The sequence below is a fragment of the Rhamphochromis longiceps genome, linkage group LG3, assembly GCF_057381845.1.
Source record: "Rhamphochromis longiceps isolate RC_006_pf linkage group LG3, R_longiceps_female_GT1.1, whole genome shotgun sequence".
NCBI lineage: Eukaryota > Metazoa > Chordata > Actinopteri > Cichliformes > Cichlidae > Rhamphochromis > Rhamphochromis longiceps.
In genome coordinates this window covers 2,929,651-2,948,426 of record NC_140559.1, presented here as the reverse complement: position 1 = coordinate 2,948,426, position 18,776 = coordinate 2,929,651, and the positions used below count along the sequence as shown (strand labels likewise).

Sequence of the window (18,776 nt, the reverse complement as noted above, 5' to 3'; positions counted from 1 at the left end):
GGCGGGGGCAGGGTTGGTTACTGGGGTTTATCCTGATCTCCTGTTTAGTGGAACTGTGCTCCTTTGAATCCACAGCACTAACCTGGCACACACACATAAAATGCATCATTGCTACAGAGCACAGCAGGACTCATTATGAGTGGTGGGGCAGGCTGGATGGTGTTGAGGAGTCGTATCGCAGTGACATTGGCTCCCCTGCTTCACTCTCTCCTGCCCCACTAATGCAACTCACTAATCCCTCTGTCCCCTTTAGGTGGGGCTCACGCTGACAAGATAAAATAAGCTGCACGACTGGTGGGTGGGGGCTGTGCTGTCAGCCCCCCTGGGTCTGCTCCTCTGTGATCCTCAGTGGGCCAGTATGCCTCTCCTGGTAGCTCCATGGGGGATGGTGTGGTGGGTTGGTGGGTGCCATGGCGACTATGTGCGGACTTCACATTTTTGTCTGCTGTGACAGCTCCTTGATCTGGGCGGGGCCAGTGGGGTGTGGGTAGGTCCTTTGTGGGGCTTTGGACGTTGCCTGAATATTGTCAGGCAGCTGGGTGCTGTGCCTCGACCCTTTCTTCCTTTGCATTTGTGGTTTGGTGCCATAAATGCACAACATAGAAGAGCCACCTCGACGGGACAACACTCAGCGGTTCATCTGTCTCTCTTCCACAGCATGTCTTTATCCTGTCTTCCTTCTCTCACCCCAACCAATCACAGCAGATGGCCCCGCCCCTCCCTGAGCCTGGTGCCGGAGGTTTCTTCCTGTTAAAAGGGAGTTTTTTCTTCCCACTGTCGCCAAAGTGCTGCTCATAGGGGGTCATATGATTGTTGGGTTTTTCTCTGTATGTATTATTGTACGAGCTACCTTACAGTATAAAGCACCTTGAGACGACTGCTGTTGTGATTTGGTGCTGTGTAAATAAAACTGAATTGAATTAAGAAACAACTCTTAGATTCCTCACATGATTCTCCTGTATTCCTACGGGACGCCAAGGTAATATAACATGGAAGTGTGTCACAGTGCCTGGTGGCCACATGTTACCCATAAACTGTCAACCTGACCGTACTGTAGCTACGTCCAAAGACTAGTTAAAGATTAAAGCTTTTTGGGGGGTTAAATCTGACATAAATAAAGAAAGAATAACATTAAAGTCGATTCTTTTGATCACTGTAGTTCTACTTTGAGGATATGACGTGTAAAAACCCTCAGTTGTGGCTGGTGGATCTCACATTCCTGGTCTTTGTAATTCCAGTTCAATGAAGCCTCATTTTCACCTTTTTCCAGGTAAATTTTCCCAACTGTTCTAATGTCCATGCTGGGGCATTGTCCCATCATTTGTATTTCCTGTTAATGGATTTTTAATATGGTCTGGGAAATTACTATATATGAGTAACTTCCTGTTGTATTGCAGCTTAAGGCCATTGTCACTGAAATAAAGCCCAAGTTGTAATAGTTTGCATCCAGAACGAGGAAAACGAAGAAACCCAAACACTGCTCAGTGGATGAGTCCGTCCTGGAATAAATACCAGGACAAAACTAAAAAGAAGAGCTTGTTTCCTCGAAGCAACAACAGAAAGCTCTTTGTCTCTACAGATGTTTCTGGGAAACACGTTAACAATATTTAAACATTTGTTCTTAATAAACGTTTTTACTTAATGATGCTTTATGATATTTCTATCTGACCTAATGCAGCAGCGTATCCACATGAACTCTGCAGTGTTTCTACCCAGAGGCCACCGTGGTCCTTCTTTACTAATGCTGAGGGTTTTCTCCCAGCCGTGATAGCCTTTGACAGGTAAACTGAGTCATTCCAGCCCAGTGCAAAAATAACCTCCCTGTCTGCTCTTAACTTCACGCATCGATGCTAAAACGTTGCATAACTGAACCTGCAGACTGTGATCCTGTAGCTGTCGAGGAGAGGGCTTGATGCCGTCCATCTTCTGCTCAATTAACAACGCCTGCAACCTTTTGAGCCTTGGTCCTGCTACAGTCACAAATATAACATCATCACTCTTTATTTGATCCACTACACTGCTGTCATTTCTCTGTTATGGCCCCACAAGGTCACTGAATTCTGTCATTCTTCTCCAATCCATGGTTTTCAGTCACTGGTGGGCAACATTACTCTACCACGACTGCAAACAGTGGACAGTTGGTAGGTAGTCCTGCAGGACGCCTGTCTCGAGCCAAGGCTACTTGGAACATCTCTCCATGGAGGAACAATGAAGACATGAAGAGAAACTATAAATCTTTGGGACTTGTGCTCCAACAGCTTTGTTTAAAGGCCTGAAAGTGGCGACGTCTCTCCCAGAGCTCCAGCTCAGTGACATCTATGTGTGCCTTGTATGCTTCAGCTGACGCTGCTGCCAGGATGAAAGCTGTCAAACCGAGCACAGCTACATGTTCCACCTGGATGGGTAAATAATGTGTTTGAGGTGAGAACAATCAGGAAAGCTCGCCAGCGGCTTTACTTCCTGAGGAGGCTGAGGAAGTTTGGCATGAACGCCAACATCACCTCAAATTTCTACAGGTGTGCAGTCGAGAGCTTGCTGACGAGCTGCATCACAGTTTGGTACGAAGCTGCTCTGCCAGCAGCCGTAAATCACTACAGAGGGTGAAGGCAGCAGAGCACATCACTGGCACGAGGCTTCCTGCCATTCAGGACATTTATCTCCAGCGGTGCCTCCATAAAGCACACAGCATCATCAAGGACCACAGCCACCCAGCACATCAGCTGTTCTCCTTGTTACCATCGTTACAGGAGTCTGTCTGCTCGGACTACAAGACTCAAAAACTGTTTCTACCACCAAGCCATACGACACCTCAACCACAACACTTAAACACACACAACACAGCACTCAGAAGCTACCTGCAGCTTCACAAGTACTCTGTTTAATCTGCACTGGTCACTCCACTTTATTGTCATTGATATTTATATTTAAAAGTGCAATACTGTGATTTTCTGCTGCTCATTCCTGTGCAATGTCCCATCTGCCCTCCCGTCATATTTCTCTTCAAGATTTTCTTATTTAATCACTAGTGTACATATATTTATAGATACAAATATATTTAGTCATCTTTTCTCTTTTACCATGTCTCTCTAATATTTGCTCCTTACTATTTTTCTATTTTCTTTATTATTTTATTTTATTATAGTTTCTCCTACTGTATCAAGCTGCCGAGTGACTGCTGCTCGTCAAACACATTTCATTGCAATGTTGACCCTGTGCTAACTTGCATATGACAAATAAAACTGAAAACTGAAAAGAAGAAACTGGTCGTTGTTAAAGGAAAGGTAATCTCCACATAAGCAGCTTAGATGACCTTCCACGTGTAAATCTTACAATGTGTTGACTTGGACATGAACAGTGTAGGACCAGAAAAGTCCCAGCAGTGTTAATTTGTCACATTAATGTAAAATGAAGTATTTTTCTGATGTTGGGTTAATCGTTCCTACAGTTTAAATGAGCCGTCACTGATGTTCACATGTGGCAGCCATACTCTACGGCTTCTGTAAATAAACACTGATTACTGAATCCAGTTTTGGCTACATTAAACTCAAAGACGTTCAAAGGATGGCTGGAAAGCTACAGACTGCAGTACTGTTTGGCACCAGTAGCAAAGTATGTCTGTTGTGGAGTTGTAGACATGTAACTTGAACATGTTTGTAACTTTTTACTAGCATTTTGTTTACTATGTTTCAGATCTATGGCACTAAATGGGGGACTGACCACGTTTTTGACCTTGACTGGACTTACTGGGTCCAGTAAAGATATCATAGCCAAAGGTGGCTCTGCTTCCAGTTCTGGCTTATAGGAAGATCTCTGAAGGTTGGGTGTAATCCTCTCCTGACTTTGGATCACTCTCTTAGATCTAAACCTCCAGCTCTGGACTCACCATCCTCAAAGACTGCTCCATAAGAACACAGGCATGTGTGAACAGCCCACTCCTCCTTTGGTCAATGGCACACACTTTTAGACGATGTGTATTCAGCATCTGGCAAGAGTGGAATCAACTGGGGCTCTTTCTAAATTGGCGTCACCATTGATTGTGGTGGTGGCAGCAGCTCATTCTGCTGGCTCTGTGTAACAGGGTCATAAATCACATTGTTATAATGTGTTCTAAACCCCCAAACTGCTCCTTTTATACCTGACTTTTAGGACCTCCAAGCCTGTAGTTGTGTTCATTATCAGTTAGAGCCCCTCCTCGTTCTTTTCTTCTTCTTCGGTGCAATCCTATAAATACAGTGTACCCCTTTTGCCTCTCCCCTTTTCTACAATCCCCCTGTGGGAGAGGTGGGTGTCATTTCTTTCCAACACTTTAAAACACACATATAATGCATATTTAGCCACCTGGATGTTTCTGGTTGCAATTTTAGTTCGATTATTGTCATTATTAAGCCTGTTTTTGTTAGATGTTATAAGTGTGTCGTATGTGTGTATCATAAATGTGTTTTAGGCGCCATAAATGCTAGCATGAATATATACTCCTTGCTAGCTTGGGAGCTGTGGTGGGTTGAACTAACCCTCTTCCCCACTGTTTGTATTTGGTCGTAGGAGCTGGAGTGGGCAAATTATTTACTGGGAGGTCTTTCTTTCTTTTACCTTTTTTATCAGACACAACGCAGAATCACACCGGTTACATCTGCAGCTCATCCATCACCTGTTCTTCCCATCACTTAATGTTTTTGCTGCAAGACGTTGGAGTGAGTGCCATCTATTTTGCTGTTGTTTGGAGGCATTTTAGTTCAGTGAGAGACAGGAGGTCACGCAACAAACTGCTCAAACGAGTGGAAGCCGCTGCCCTCTGCTCGTCAGCTGGGAAACCTGGATCTCCCTTGTTGTGTTAACAGACCTCTCTGCATTGAATCATACCTGTTATTAACCTCTGTCTCTCTTCCACAGCATGTCTTTATCCTGTTTTTCTTCTCTCACCCCAACCAATCACAGCAGATGGCCCCGCCCCTCCCTGAGCCTGGTTCTGTCGGAGGTTTCTTCCTGTTAAAAGGGAGTTTTTCCTTCCCACTGTCGCCAAAGTGCTGCTCATAGGGGGTCATATGATTGTTGGGTTCTTCTCTGTATCTATGAAGCGCCTTGAGGCGACTTTTGTTATGATTTGGCGCTATATAAATAAAATTGAATTTTCAGGGTCAAAGTTCAGAGGAAAGTTTGTTCAGCAAATGAATGACAATAAATCATACATGTTTGCTGATTCACAGGTTAACAGCCTGGAGGAACAGGGCTGTGTCGTTCCTGTGATGTGATTCAGCTTTATTTCAGCCACTCAACAAAACAACATTATATTATATTTAATATATATTAAATATGTGCCAACTGATTCAGTACGTTTCATGTAGAAATATGTGTGGCAACTTTTTGTTGCAGCAATGATCTCAAAACACGGGGGGGGGGCTAAGATGAATGTCTGCTGTGAGGACAGGGGGTGTGCATGTGCTCAAGTCACGTGACACGTCATTTACGCAACATTTGGTCGATTTAAAAGTTACAGTGAGATAAAATCATGTTATGGATTGCACTCAGTATATTGTGCCGACATGGTGAGATTGTGTCTGTCGAGCCGAGGAGAGCGTCGCAGTGCCAAAAGCTGTAAAATGAACTATCAGGCTGGAGTGTGCTGCCACAGCACAGAGCAGTCACAGAGTCCTGCAGGCAGAAGAGGAGTGATCGTGTTAGCCACCTTACAAAACAAAAAGACATGAAGTGAAAAGCAGAGCGCAGAGTGAGGCAGAAGAAGACAGACTGGGCCAAGTCCTGCATGTGCGAGAGCGAGCGAGACCCGGGACAACGTCATCCGCCTCGCCTGGACTAGTCCGCCGGCCGGAGGAGGGACAGTGGCTGCACTGTGCAGCCGAAGACTCACTTTGATCGCGCAGGAAACGAGCGACGCAACCGGTCCACCGTCCGTGCAAACTGCGCCAGGCAGCGTATTGCACGCTGGAGGACACCGAGGAAAGTCACAGTAGGAGCGGTGCTTAGTGAGAGGTGATGTCGGGGGGACATGGCTTCTTCTCCGGTCACCCCAGCATCGCTTGAAGGAGAAACACCTTCACCCACCGGGAACGAGGAGCCCGCGACCACCCGACAGGTACGACACGCCTCCGAGACCCTCTGCGCGCCCGGTAACGTTGTAACGTTTTACCGAAGTTCATTCGCAAACACACCAGTTTAAGATGGACCCGAGAATCAGCACACGGGAGCACTGGTGTCTGACTCAGCAGAAACGGCTCGACGTGCATGTAATGCTTCGTATTTGATAACGATGGAATAATTCTTTAAAATAAGCACACAGATAAACACTGGTGGGTGGAAAAGCTCGTGTTTTGGTGAAATGAGTCCCGCCTAGTCCGGTCTACACCTCATTCAGCAAACATCTGAGTCACCCTGAGACGCCAGTGCGCGTCCTTGTGATGCAAAAAGCCGTAAGTGACACGCTGTTTACACGCAGGAGCAGTTTAACACATGCAGGTTGTGCCAGTAGGCGTTTCCTTCAATGTGACACCAAACGTGTAAATCAGTGCTGGGAGCGGATGTTGGACCTGATCAGTCTTAATCTGACAAACTGTAGTTCCTGCTCTGTTTCTAATTCAGCCCCATGACAGACAACCAGCATGTTCTCCTGTCACGTGTTATTGACACGCACATCTTTAGTCCGTGTGTGGGATGTTAAAGGTGAGTTTGTTCAGGGCACGATCAGACTGAGGCCATTTCAACAGGTGCAAGGAAGTGTTAGTGTGGTTACTACGGCAGCACTGATGCCCTGATGAGTGCACATGGCTGGAATGAAAAGTCAATGCTATGTATAGCATGAACTACTTGTTGTCTAAGGCGGTGCAGAGAGTGAGCAGGAAATATCTGAGGTTGGATATTTCAGTACATACAGAGCTGTGCAGAGACATTAGGATCTTAAACTATTGTCTGTATCTGGCAAAGCGAGAATCTGAGCCTTGTGTACAAACTGTCTGGTGTTTGTTCTGGCAGGAATATGAAACTACTGTGCACAGCATGCTTATTAAGATGGCCCAGGACCAGGTCATCTTGCAGGATGGTAGTGTTACATCGAGAAGGTTCCTCTTTAATTGTTGGATTTCTGTGTGAGTTTTCTCCCTGTGCCTCTGTGGCCTCTCCCCACAGTATCTGTGTTTGTGTTTAAAGTGTTTAAAGTACAGCACTAGATGATCGTATGGGTGAATGTGACTTGTTGTAAAGCACTTTGAGTTGTTGTCTATATAAAGTCTAAATGGAAATCCACTTATGTGCAGAGGACCAGAAGATCCAGCGCATCGAAATAAAAAGTTCTTTGCTTAAACAATGAATTGTGCGATAAAATATTAATTTACAAATTCATTTTTAAGTTATTTTATTTATTCAATACAAAAGTAATTTATTATCTAGTAATTTAATTGAAAATAAAAAAATTTATAAATCAGTATTTGAAAATAAATAATTATTCCATTAATAAATACTTCAAATCAGAAAAAAAAGAAATAAAATCTCAATAAAAACCTCACATCAAAAATCCTTTTCCTGTGTCGTCTCATGTCCAACATCTGTGTAGGCAGAGTGTAAACACAGAGGCTGAATGGCCTTTGGTATAGGTGCAAAGCTAAGACTGTCTAACCAATGACAGAGCTCCTTACCTCTCACCGGCTAATTTTCATTGCTCCGGGATTTTGGAAATTTATCCATTTATTCATTATGATGTGGTTCAGCAGAAACACACACACACACACACACACACACACACACACACATATATATATATATATATATATATGTGTGTGTGTGTGTGTGTGTGTTTCTGTGGTTCAGCATCATAATGCTGAACCACAGAAACACACACACACACACACACACATATATATATATATATATATATATATATATATATGTATATATATTAGGGGTGCAACGATATTCGTATCGATATTGAACCGTTCGATACAGTGCTTTCGGTTCGGTACACATATGTATCGAACAATACAACATTTTTAATTTATTTCATCAACTTTCCTTCTGACGATGCTGTCTGTGTTGAGCGCTCAGTGGATCTGTGTTCGACTACTCCGCCTAGGCTGCACTGTCGAGCACAGATCCACTGAGCGCAGCGCAAGCTAGCGAGACAGAAGCTAAGCTCCTTGCAACATGGCAAATTGAACCTCCCCCACCCTCATTCAGATCTGGCCTTTGGAACTATTTTGGTTTTCATGTGACGTATGACCCTGAAGGTAAGCGCGTCATGGACTAAAGTAAAACAGTATGTTGGATGTGCCACGCAATGCTCAATTACATGGGTGGGAACTAGTGTGTTAGCGCAGTTAGCTCGTTAACGTGTTGACGCCGTCCAGCCCCACGCACGGGGCGATCTGCGGTAGCTTGTTAACGGAGATTTGCCGTGTTGTGGCGTTAAGGTCATTTCAGATTAACGCTGACAGCACTAGTGGGAACACAACGAATATGACTGCACATTTACTCCGACATCATCCTAGTGCAAAGACAAGTGGAAGCAGACAAAACAACAAGCAGCATGCTACAAACTTTACCCGAGTCATTTAGACAGCCGTTAGCACAGGATTCTCCTTATGGGGACCTGATATGTTTAATATGCTGCTGAGAATATAGCCCAGAAGAAGCGTATAGTATAGCTTTTATTTTGAAAGAACCATTTCTCTGTAATAAACTCTCTTTTCCAAAGATGAGCGATTCCTCCATCAGATAGATTTTTTTATTATTATTTTGTTGTTTCAGCAACATTAAATTTAAAAACTGTACGTTTGAGTTAAAATATATATTTATAATTTTAATAACTGACAAATTAAAAAGGCATGAACATTTTTTTTGTATCGAAAAAATATCGAACCGTGACACCAAAGTATCGAACTGAACCGAACCGTGAATTTTGTTTGTCGTTGCACCCCTAATATATTTGTATATATGTGTGTGTGTATTTATACATCAATCCATTTTCTTGCTTATGGAGTTCAGGGCCTGGGACCTACTCCATGTCAGCTTTCAGTGTTTATGAACATGAACATTATGAACTCATGACTCCCTTGGGAAGCCTATGGTTTTTCATAGGCAGGGGATATTTGTTTTATCACAGTTCATTACCAAACAGAGCAGGGTTCTAATTGATTTGTGGCTTTTAGGATATTATGTATAGGTGTGTAAAAGTGGAGTGAATATAATTACAAACAGCAATGCTAGTGGAGTGATGACAGACAGGGCGGTTGGGGGGTGGTGAACAGTTTGCCAACAGTTCTCCCCTGTAGAGAAGGACATCTGCCATTTCTTTTTCCTTTTAGTCAAACAATTCAGGTAGTGATGAAAGAAAATCAGACTGTGGCAGTGCTTGCAGCAGGTAACGGAGTGATAATGCAGAGTTTTTACTAGAGATGGACCGATCCGATATTACGTATCGGTATCGGTCCGATACTGACCTAAATTACTGGATCGGATATCGGAGAAAAATAAAAAATGTAATCCGATCCATTAAATATCACGAAAGCACCTCACAAAACTTGCAACACGCCGTAACTCACCTCAGAACGTTAGCACGTTGGAGCAGTATGCATCACGTGATAGAGCGGCTGTGGCATGCGGGACCTGTCGGTGGTCTGGATAGCATTTGGAGCTTCGCTAGCAACCCGGCATTTCATCTCCGACAAAGTTATCCTGAGAGAAGTAAAGCAAGTGTGTAAGTCCATCTCTGAATGTTTGTAAAGCATTCCTGCGTTAAGCTTAACAAGCGACTGCCTCTTCTTGCTGCTACTTCAATCATGAAACTGCTTAATGATCAGCTGATCGGCTTTTCTGTCTCGAGTCCGTCTCTCTTCTTTGCTTTTGGCCCACTTTGCACCAGAAAGAGGAAACCAGCGGCTGAACAACAGCAGCACATTTAAGCTTGATAAGCTGTTGTTAGAATTTATTTAATATTACTTTCTACACCAGGATCTTTTTCTACGTAGCTGACGGCTGGTAACTGTGCAGGGGCGGATCTAGCAAAGTTTAGCCAGGGGGGCCGATAGGGCATGAACAGGGAAAAGGGGGCACAAAGACATACTTTTCTTTCTTATTCTCATTTAAAATGTCGAGCTTTTAATAAATAATTATCTGACACCCAAAGTTTTAATTTGATGTAAAATGAATAGAAGTCAATTACTGTATATAGTGACTATTAAGTCTAATATATATACCCTAGTAAGCTATAGTACTTTTTCCTTTGGGAAGGTACCATCTGTGCAGTCTGCAATTTTGTTGAAGAAAGATGTTGAATCTATTTAATATTTCTTGAAAAATAATTGATTTCTGTGCATTTTTTTTCACACTGCATCAAATTAAGGTTGATTACGTCGATTAAGCATCATGAGGTGGAGCGTGAGGGGTGGTTCCCTATTTTTTATTTATTTATTTTTGTTGTTGCTGGGAGTTGGAACCCTATTAGTTAGGTTGCTTAATATTTACGCTAAGTACTCTTTAAAATACCAGAATAGGGAGGATGGTGTAGGTCTAAGTTTATTAGATTGATCAGTATTGCTGAACTATGAAATATTTTTTATGTATACAGGTATAACAGAATAGCTTTAGTGTAGTTGTTGTTTTAAACTTGAGTATGAACTTATACAAAATGCAGCAAGATATTTAAAAAACAGTTTTGTTGATTAAAAAACACTATATCGGATTCATATCGGTATCGGCAGATATCCAAATTTATGATATCGGTATCGGACATAAAAAAGTGGTATCGTGCCATCTCTAGTTTTTACTGCAGTGGACAGTCCCTAGTGTGACCATCGCTGGAACCAACCAGCTGATTTACACCATGGCAGCAGTCACCAGTGAAGTTCTTGGCTGCAACATGAACAATCTCAAGTAGCAATGCTACTAAACTTGCTGGAGAACTTTTAGTTCAGGCCACTTGATGAGTTTCACACAGTACTGCATATTATTTTATTAGGTTGGCACAAATGTAGGATTGTGTTTGTGATATCACGATGTATCTGTTTCCTTTTCATATTACACTAAAGAGATCATCGCCTACAAGCCTCCGTAAACGAACAGCATGTCTATAAAAGCCCATTCATCATCCGGCCCTCCTGCTCAAACACAACCATGTAGCGCTCATCCCTCCACCCGTCTCATTCAGCATCCACACACATGTTGCAGGGAACGGGAAATAGAGTAGAGCAGCAAAGCTTGATTTTCTTTAGGATTGGTTAAACTAAAAGACGTTGACAAGGAATTTTAAGGGTTTTAGGAAGCATAAAACCGAAATCAGTTGTATTGGATACGAGTATAAATGAGTGCTTAGGCTCATGCAAGAAAAAACATCTTAGACAGGATATGACAAAACATACTGTGATACAATTCTTCATTACTACAGCTCATTGAGTGCTTTTGTAAAAAGTCAAATCTGTGTGCTCCATTAAACCCTGTAGAAGTTGTTTCGAATGCTGACAGTGGACAAACAAAGTTGTCATTTAGCTTAAACATTAACAGTAGAAAAGGCCCGATAGGAATCTAACATCCTTGGAATCAAGCTGTGGGAGTGAGTTTTGAAACCTTTCTGTAGGACTGCTTTAAACTTGCCTTCTTGGTGATGTGTTGTCTGATGTCTTGTTTGACTTGAGCAGATTCTTTACGTGCTTTAAGTTTCTAACACATTTGCTTTAACCAGTAATTGAAACTGCTGAGTAGGAAGTACTAAAGTGGGTGTTGAGCATGTTGGGTGTGTTCTTATTACCTGTTTCGATGTTTTCTTTTAATTGAAAGCGTTTCATGAATATGAAATGCTTCTGCGTAATGTTAAACGTTATAAAATAATCTTATGATTTAAACTCTGTATTCATGGCTTATTCTTTCCTGGCCTTTCCTGTAAGCACTTTTATGCTCGGTGGTAAAATATCACAGAACAGTTTGGCGAGTGTCATACCGCCTGGATTAGTGGCTCAGCTGGTAATTCAGAGATTTATGTAGCTTAGTTTGCTGTGTCATGCTGATTTGGGGAGACTGGACACAGACCTGAGTCATTCTCTTCTGGGTGATCACAGTGGTTACTCTCCTCCCTTCCTCATCTCACCCTGCAAAGAAATCTTTGTTGTTCTGCCTTGACCTCTTCCTCTGTGTTAGTTTGCTGTCCTTTCATTAGCTAGCTTTAGGACTTCTCCTCTCCTCCATGAATGTATCCCCACTAATCCCATTACATGCTTGTCCTTGTCCCACATTTATCAAACATACTTTTTAAAATCAAACAGTTAGAAATGACATTCATTACTTCATTATGTAACATGTCCCTGTGATCTAAACAGCCTGTTAGCCCTCGGAGCACATTTAAGTAAATTGAAATAATTGTGCCAATAAATTAGATTTGAAAGCTCTTATTCTAATTTTCTGTTTTGATGATATTTGGGATATGCTGTTTATGTAGAACAGCTAAAACTAGTTCTTTATATTCCCATATAAATGATAAACACATATTATTTACAAAACACTGCCCGGTGGACGCCAAAGGACGGCCTGTTTTGATTACGCTGGGATCTTTTTGGACTGCACATTTTTGGTCTACGATCAAAGCTGCCACACCACGCTGGATTAATCTCCCAGTAGCTGAGTTTATGAAGTCATAAGAAAGGAATGTCCCACACGTTCCTGCTGTTACACCATATTTGGACTGGGACACCTTTGCTAACCTCTGTTGCTCAATGACACACTGATTTGAATCTGAAGGTGCTGGCGACATATTTGCAGCAGTGTGGGTTCACAGAGGCTGTTTGGACTCTGAGCATGTGACACACCAGTAGCGTGCCACACTGGGCCTCTCGGGGTGGCGTACAGTGTCACTGTGTGTGTCTATTTAAGTGTTTGTCGTGTAAATGAGGACAACCAAGATATGTGAAGTATAGAGTGGTGTACCACAGTGACAGGTTAATGTCAGTGTGTGAGTGTGTAGCAGTTTGTGTGGCCAGAGAAGGTCAGCAGCCTCCAGAGGACAAAGCGCTTGTGTTCTTCCACAATCGCCCGTTTGATCAGACAGATCATTTGGCATCTGTCAGGCTAAAAACAACAACACAACATGAAACCAAGCATACGCTCTGCAGTCCTACAGCTAACTCCTGACAGTCTGTCTGCTGTAGGCTGAAGAAATCAGGGGCTCATTCATCTGCACCTGTCAGCGTCTTTATGCTAACAATAGATCAAACAGTATGTGTCCACAGGATGTGTAATGTTGAAGGTTACCGTACATCCTTATCTCCAGCACTGAGAATCAGTTATCACTGATCGCTGTCTCTGCTTTGTTTTGACATGTTTCATATTTATATATTTCATATTTATAAGGTAAATACCCTACAACATTACAGAGAAGAAGAAGTAACCCCAGGCTCGGTGAGGGGCAGCCATCTGCCGTCACCAGCTGGAGGTGATGAGTGGAAGACTCGATAGGCCACTCTTATTTTCATCCACTGCTTCGTTACCTCGACACGATGTTTTGGATCATCGTCATGCTTGAACATCCATCTTCATGGAGGGACGAAGGTTCCTCGTCACAGTACGATACGCGGTCCTGTCTATTGGCCCTCCATGCAGGGAGGTCATGTTGTGCTCTTAGCAGAAAAGTGACCCATGTTTCCACCGCTTTACTGTGGGGGTGGTGTTCTTTGGTTTTTAGTGATTGTAAAGAAGTTTTCACAGACAAACCGTCACAAAAAAACCCATTAAGTGCCAAAATGACATAAACCTGTAGTTTTAAAAATAAATAACTACGAATTTTCAAAAACTTCTTAACAGAAAATCTGTTTAAACAAAAAGGTTTTGAAGTGCTTTTTAAAAGAATGGACAGAGTCAGCTGTAGACTGGTGCAGAGCCTTGGTGGTTTCTCTAATCCACAGAGGCCAGTACATTAATCTAAATGCAGTGACACAAACACATTGATAATTTCTTCCAGTTCAGCAGAGGAGACCATGTTTAGAAATGTTAGGAGTGAGATAAAGATTTTACACAGTTGAAACTCAGAGAAGACTCAAACATTACACCAAGATTTTGAATGCTGAACTTAGCATGTGAACAAAAACAGAATAGAATGCATTTTATTGTCACTACACACATGCACAATAAGCTTCAGAGCATCTCCTATTCAGTGCAGACGTGGGGTGAGTTGCACAGTTCTGCAGCACTATCTACAAATATAGAAACAAAACATAGTGCTATATATTACAGTGTGGGTTACTGCACGTAAATTAAGTGTTGCACTGTGGTGATGATAGTTGTGTAGTCTGTGTGTAGAGGTCCTAGATTGGGGGGTGGAACTGTGTTTATCATGTGTGAGTTCAGGCTGGTTATGGGTCTGTGGGTCTCCTTGCTGATGCACCTGTAGCGCCTCCCTGAGGGAAGCAGGCTGAACATGTTGAAACCAGAGTGGGAGCTGTCCTTGATGATGTTTGCTGCTCTGCTGAGGCAGCGGGAGGAATAAATGTCCTTCAGGGAGGGGAGGGGGCAGCCGATGATCTTCTGTGCTGTCTTGACCACACTCTGAAGCCTCACTCTATCCGCCTTGGTGCAGCTGCCGTGCCATACTGTGATGCAGTAGGTTAGCAGGCTCTCAATGGACGAGCGGTAGAAGGTCAGCAGCAGGTTGGAGTTCAGCTTGTACTTCCTGAGGACTCTCAGGAAGTGCAGCCGCTGTTGGGCCTTCTTGACGACCGCTGAGATGTTGTCTGTCCAGGAGATGTCAGCAGAGATGAGGACACCAAGGAACCGGGAGGTGTGGACCCTCTCCACACGCTCCCCGTTGATGTAGAGGGGGGCCAAGTCAGTGCCTCCTGACATTGACAATGACCTCTTTGGTTTTCTTAGTGTTCAGTCCCAGGCTGTTTTCTGAACACCATGCTGCCAGCTTCAGGACTCTGTATGCTGAATCTTTCATCCGGGCTGGACTTCTTATTCTTGACTGAACTTGGCTTTGCCCTGGTGAGTTCTTTTCTTTCTCAGAACCAACCCGATTCACCTTTCTGAGCTCACCCCAGTCCACTGACAGAGGTGGAGGGCTAGCTTCAGTTTTTAAAAACAAATTTCGATGTCGGCCGCTGTCATCATGTACCCCAGCTTCGAGGTGCAGTTATTGGAACTGAACTGAACCTCATTTCTTTGCGCTGTGGTGTATCGCCCCCCGAAATTTGTTACGGATTTTATTTCTGAATTTGCTGACTTACTGGGGAGTGTCGTCTTACGCTATGATCGTATTTTAATTCTTTGTGATTTTAACTTCCACGTTTGTTGCGAGGACGGCTCACTAGTCAAAGACTTCCTTGCTCTTATGAATTCGTTTAATCTCACCCAGTTCGTAAGTGATCCAACTCACACAAAAGGTCACACACTCGACTTGGTACTGTCCCGTGGTTTGGATATCTGCATCACGGACATTAAGGACTTCGGGATTTCGGACCATTTTCCGGTTTTGTTTAATACTGTTATTAACAATGTTGATTTGTATAGTGATGGTTCTCTACGGCAAACGCGCTCGATGAGCTCTCAGTCACTTGCTCATTTCACTGCTGCTTTTCTTGATTCTCCTCTTTCTGATGTTAATGGTATTGCAGATTTATCAGCGGAGGAACTTGCCAACCTTCTTAATACTACATGCGCCGACATTCTTAATTCGGTGGCACCTCTGAGGACAAAAAGTGCCAAATTGTTACGCCAACCCTGGCGTAATGACCCTACCGGCGCCCTTAGGCGTGGATGTCGGCGCGCTGAGCGAAAATGGAAAAAAGATAAACTCCATGTCTCTCTGGACATGCTTCGTAAATGTCTATCTAGGTATCAAAAGTCTGTTAAAGCTGCTAAATCTGCCTCCTTCTCTGGTATTATTTGGTCTAACTGCCATAATCCCCGAGCCCTTTTTAGTATTTGTAATTCCTCGATAAACCCTTGCCCCTTTACTTGTAGGGATGCCTCTCCTGTACTTCGTGATAATTTTTTTAAATATTTCACTGACAAAATTTAAGTTCTGAGGGCGTCTCTCTCATCTTGAGTCGTTGTTAGTTTCTGACCCTGTTCCAGTCCCTGAATGCTTGACTGTCCTTCAACAGTTCAATCCACTGTCTTATTCTCATTTAACAGCTATAAGTGATCATCTCTAACTCCCCCCGTGATATCGTTCCCTCTCGTTTTCTTAAGGAAGCTTTGCACACTATCGGTCCCTGTATCCAACTTTTACTAAATGTATCCCTGTCATCAGGTTGTGCACCGTCAGTATTTAAGCGCGCTGTCGTGCAACCCATTATAAAGAAAAAGGATCTTGACCCTAGTGCTCTAACTACAGACCGATCTCCAAACTCCCTCTTATATCCAAAATTCTGGAAAACGTGGTTCTAAAACAACTTCAGTCCTTCCTTGATACTAACGGTATCAGTGAAAGTCAGTCTGGCTTTAAACCTCGCCATCGCACTGAGACAGCGTTAGTTAGGCTTTTTAATGATCTTCTTCTACCTGTGGGCCATTGTTTTAGTTTTACTAGATCTGACTGCTGCCTTTGACACAGTCGACCACAAGATTCTCATCTCTAGAACATGTCGTTGGTCTTAAAGTTATAGCTTTATCTTGGTTCATCTGTCAGAGAGGTCGTTTTCCGTAGCCATGGGGCAACACTCCTCGGCCTCTGCCCCATTGTGGTGTGCCTCAAGGATCTGTGCTCGGCCCAGTTCTCTTTTTCCTTGTACATGCTGCCTTTGGGAGTAATACTTAAAAAATATAACATTTCCTTTCACTGCTACGCCGACGACATACAAATTTATTTCCCTTTGACATCAGATGTCTCTACGTCTCTGGAACCCCTATTTGACTGTCTAAATGAGGTCCAAACGTGGTCACGTCTCTCACACTGAACGAGGATAAGACAAAAGTTATAGTTTTTGATAGTCACACCCCGCTGGAACAACTTACTGATGCCTTAGGGCCCCTTGGTAGCCATCTCTCACTCACTGTTAGAAACCTTGGTGTTTTCCTGGACAGCTCAAGAAATCGACCTCCTCTGTGGTAAAAAACTGTTTCTACCAGCTGCGTCAGATATCTAAAGCAAAGCCATACCTCCCTTTGAAGGACCTTAAAAAACTCATTCATGGTCTTATCACTTCCAGATTAGACTACTGTAATTCTCTCTACTCGGGCCTCCCACCTTCCTCTATTCACCGGCTCCAGTTAGTTTGAAATGCAGCTGCGCGTCTCTTAACTGGAACTAGAAATTATGCCCACATCACACCAGTTTTAGCCAACCTACGTTGGCTCCCTGTTGATTATCGTACCAATATTCAAAATTCTTTTGCTTACCTTTAAAATTTTGAACAATTTAGCTCCCAGCTATCTACGCGAGCGCCTCCATTTGTGCATCCCTAATAAGGCACTTAGATCTTCCAATCAAATGCTCCTGACGCAACCGAGGTCTCGTCTGAAGTCCAGAGGGGATCGGGCCTTTACTGTCGTACCTCCCAGACTCTGGAGTAACCTCCCTCTTTATATTCGTCTCTCCGAGTCCATGCAGTCTTTTAAATTGCGTCTTAAAACTTATTATTTTAGTCTGGCTTTTGATCCAAACTACTATGTTATTTCTATTTTATTTATTTATTTATTTTGATAACACTTCTGAAGCGTCAGAGCTGTCCTTGCCTGTGATAGAGCTGACCTGCCATAGGACACTGGGAAGAGTGTAAATCCAGGCTGAATTCCTTGTGTTGGACAGTATTTGTGTGCAGCAGCAGAGCGCACAAAACTGTATGTTTTGGTAAGCCTGGCCTTCTTGTACTGGATGTCAGTGAGCCAATAGCTGGTGAGTTCATCACATTAACATTTTTACTAGCAATTTCACTAGCTGGGACCACATCCTCAGTTACGATGAACGATGATGGATGAGGGAGCGTGTACTGGTGCTGCAATGTGGGGAAGGCCTCAAAGAGGACCGGCAGCGGCTCCTGGGGGGCATGAAAATGAGAACAGAGGGTATTGGTGAAGGGGGCATATATAAACTGAGGCGGCGAGAATGAGGTGTGGTTCCACTCCTGAAATTCAGATAATATCTCCACTTAGAATAAACTGGGTCAAAGAAAAAGTGCCTCTGATTGGGCTGCTTTCTACAGTTGGCTGTGAGTCCATTGCAGGGCATCAAACATGGATAAGGGGTTGTTTCAACAGTAATTCTATGATGAAAAATTAACGAGGCATTTATCAGGATCTGTATTTAATTTAATATCTATTTAACATATTTAATCAATATAAAGCTCAGTGTCTATTTCTTAGCTTGTAAAGTTGTGAAATTCATGGCAGATTCACTTCTTGGCTGTTTTGCGTTTTATTAGATAGTTGATAATAAAGAGTGTCTTTGCCTGTGGCTTTGTTAAGACTGCAGGTTTTTGTCCGCCTGACCTTTGGTGACCTTGGCGAGCTCAGGATGAACAGACTGTCTGCTCTGTTTGGGTGTGATGCTGCCTGCAGAGACAGTCTACTCTCATGCAGACACAACATCTTTACTGATATAACGTGGTCGTGGTCTCTGTTCTTCCTTATTAAATAATAGTAAAATGACTCTGCAGTTTTGATTCAAAATGCACCAGGTCTGCTCAGTCTGAATCACACCGTTAGAGCCAGACCAAATGATTGGAGCACCAATATTAGCACTCAAAGAGTCTAAGCAGTACCACTACCAGCTTTGGCCAGTGCAGGAGTGAACATGTAGATCCATGTTGTACTGAGCAGACACTGAGCAGAGGCAACATGCAGTAAATGAA

The 18,776-nt window shown here is 43.1% G+C and overlaps 1 protein-coding gene across 1 annotated transcript in view; it reads left to right on the top strand.

The window, feature by feature from the left end:
• Positions 1-5,439: 5,439 nt before the first annotated feature.
• The window catches only part of ank2b (ankyrin 2b, neuronal), a 156,696-nt gene continuing 143,359 nt past the window's right edge, over positions 5,440-18,776 (top strand). The window contains exon 1 of the mRNA XM_085401246.1: positions 5,440-6,091. Within this exon, the coding sequence (XP_085257372.1) occupies positions 6,005-6,091 (87 nt within the window). The 5' untranslated portion in view covers positions 5,440-6,004. The remainder of the gene's footprint in view (positions 6,092-18,776) is intronic.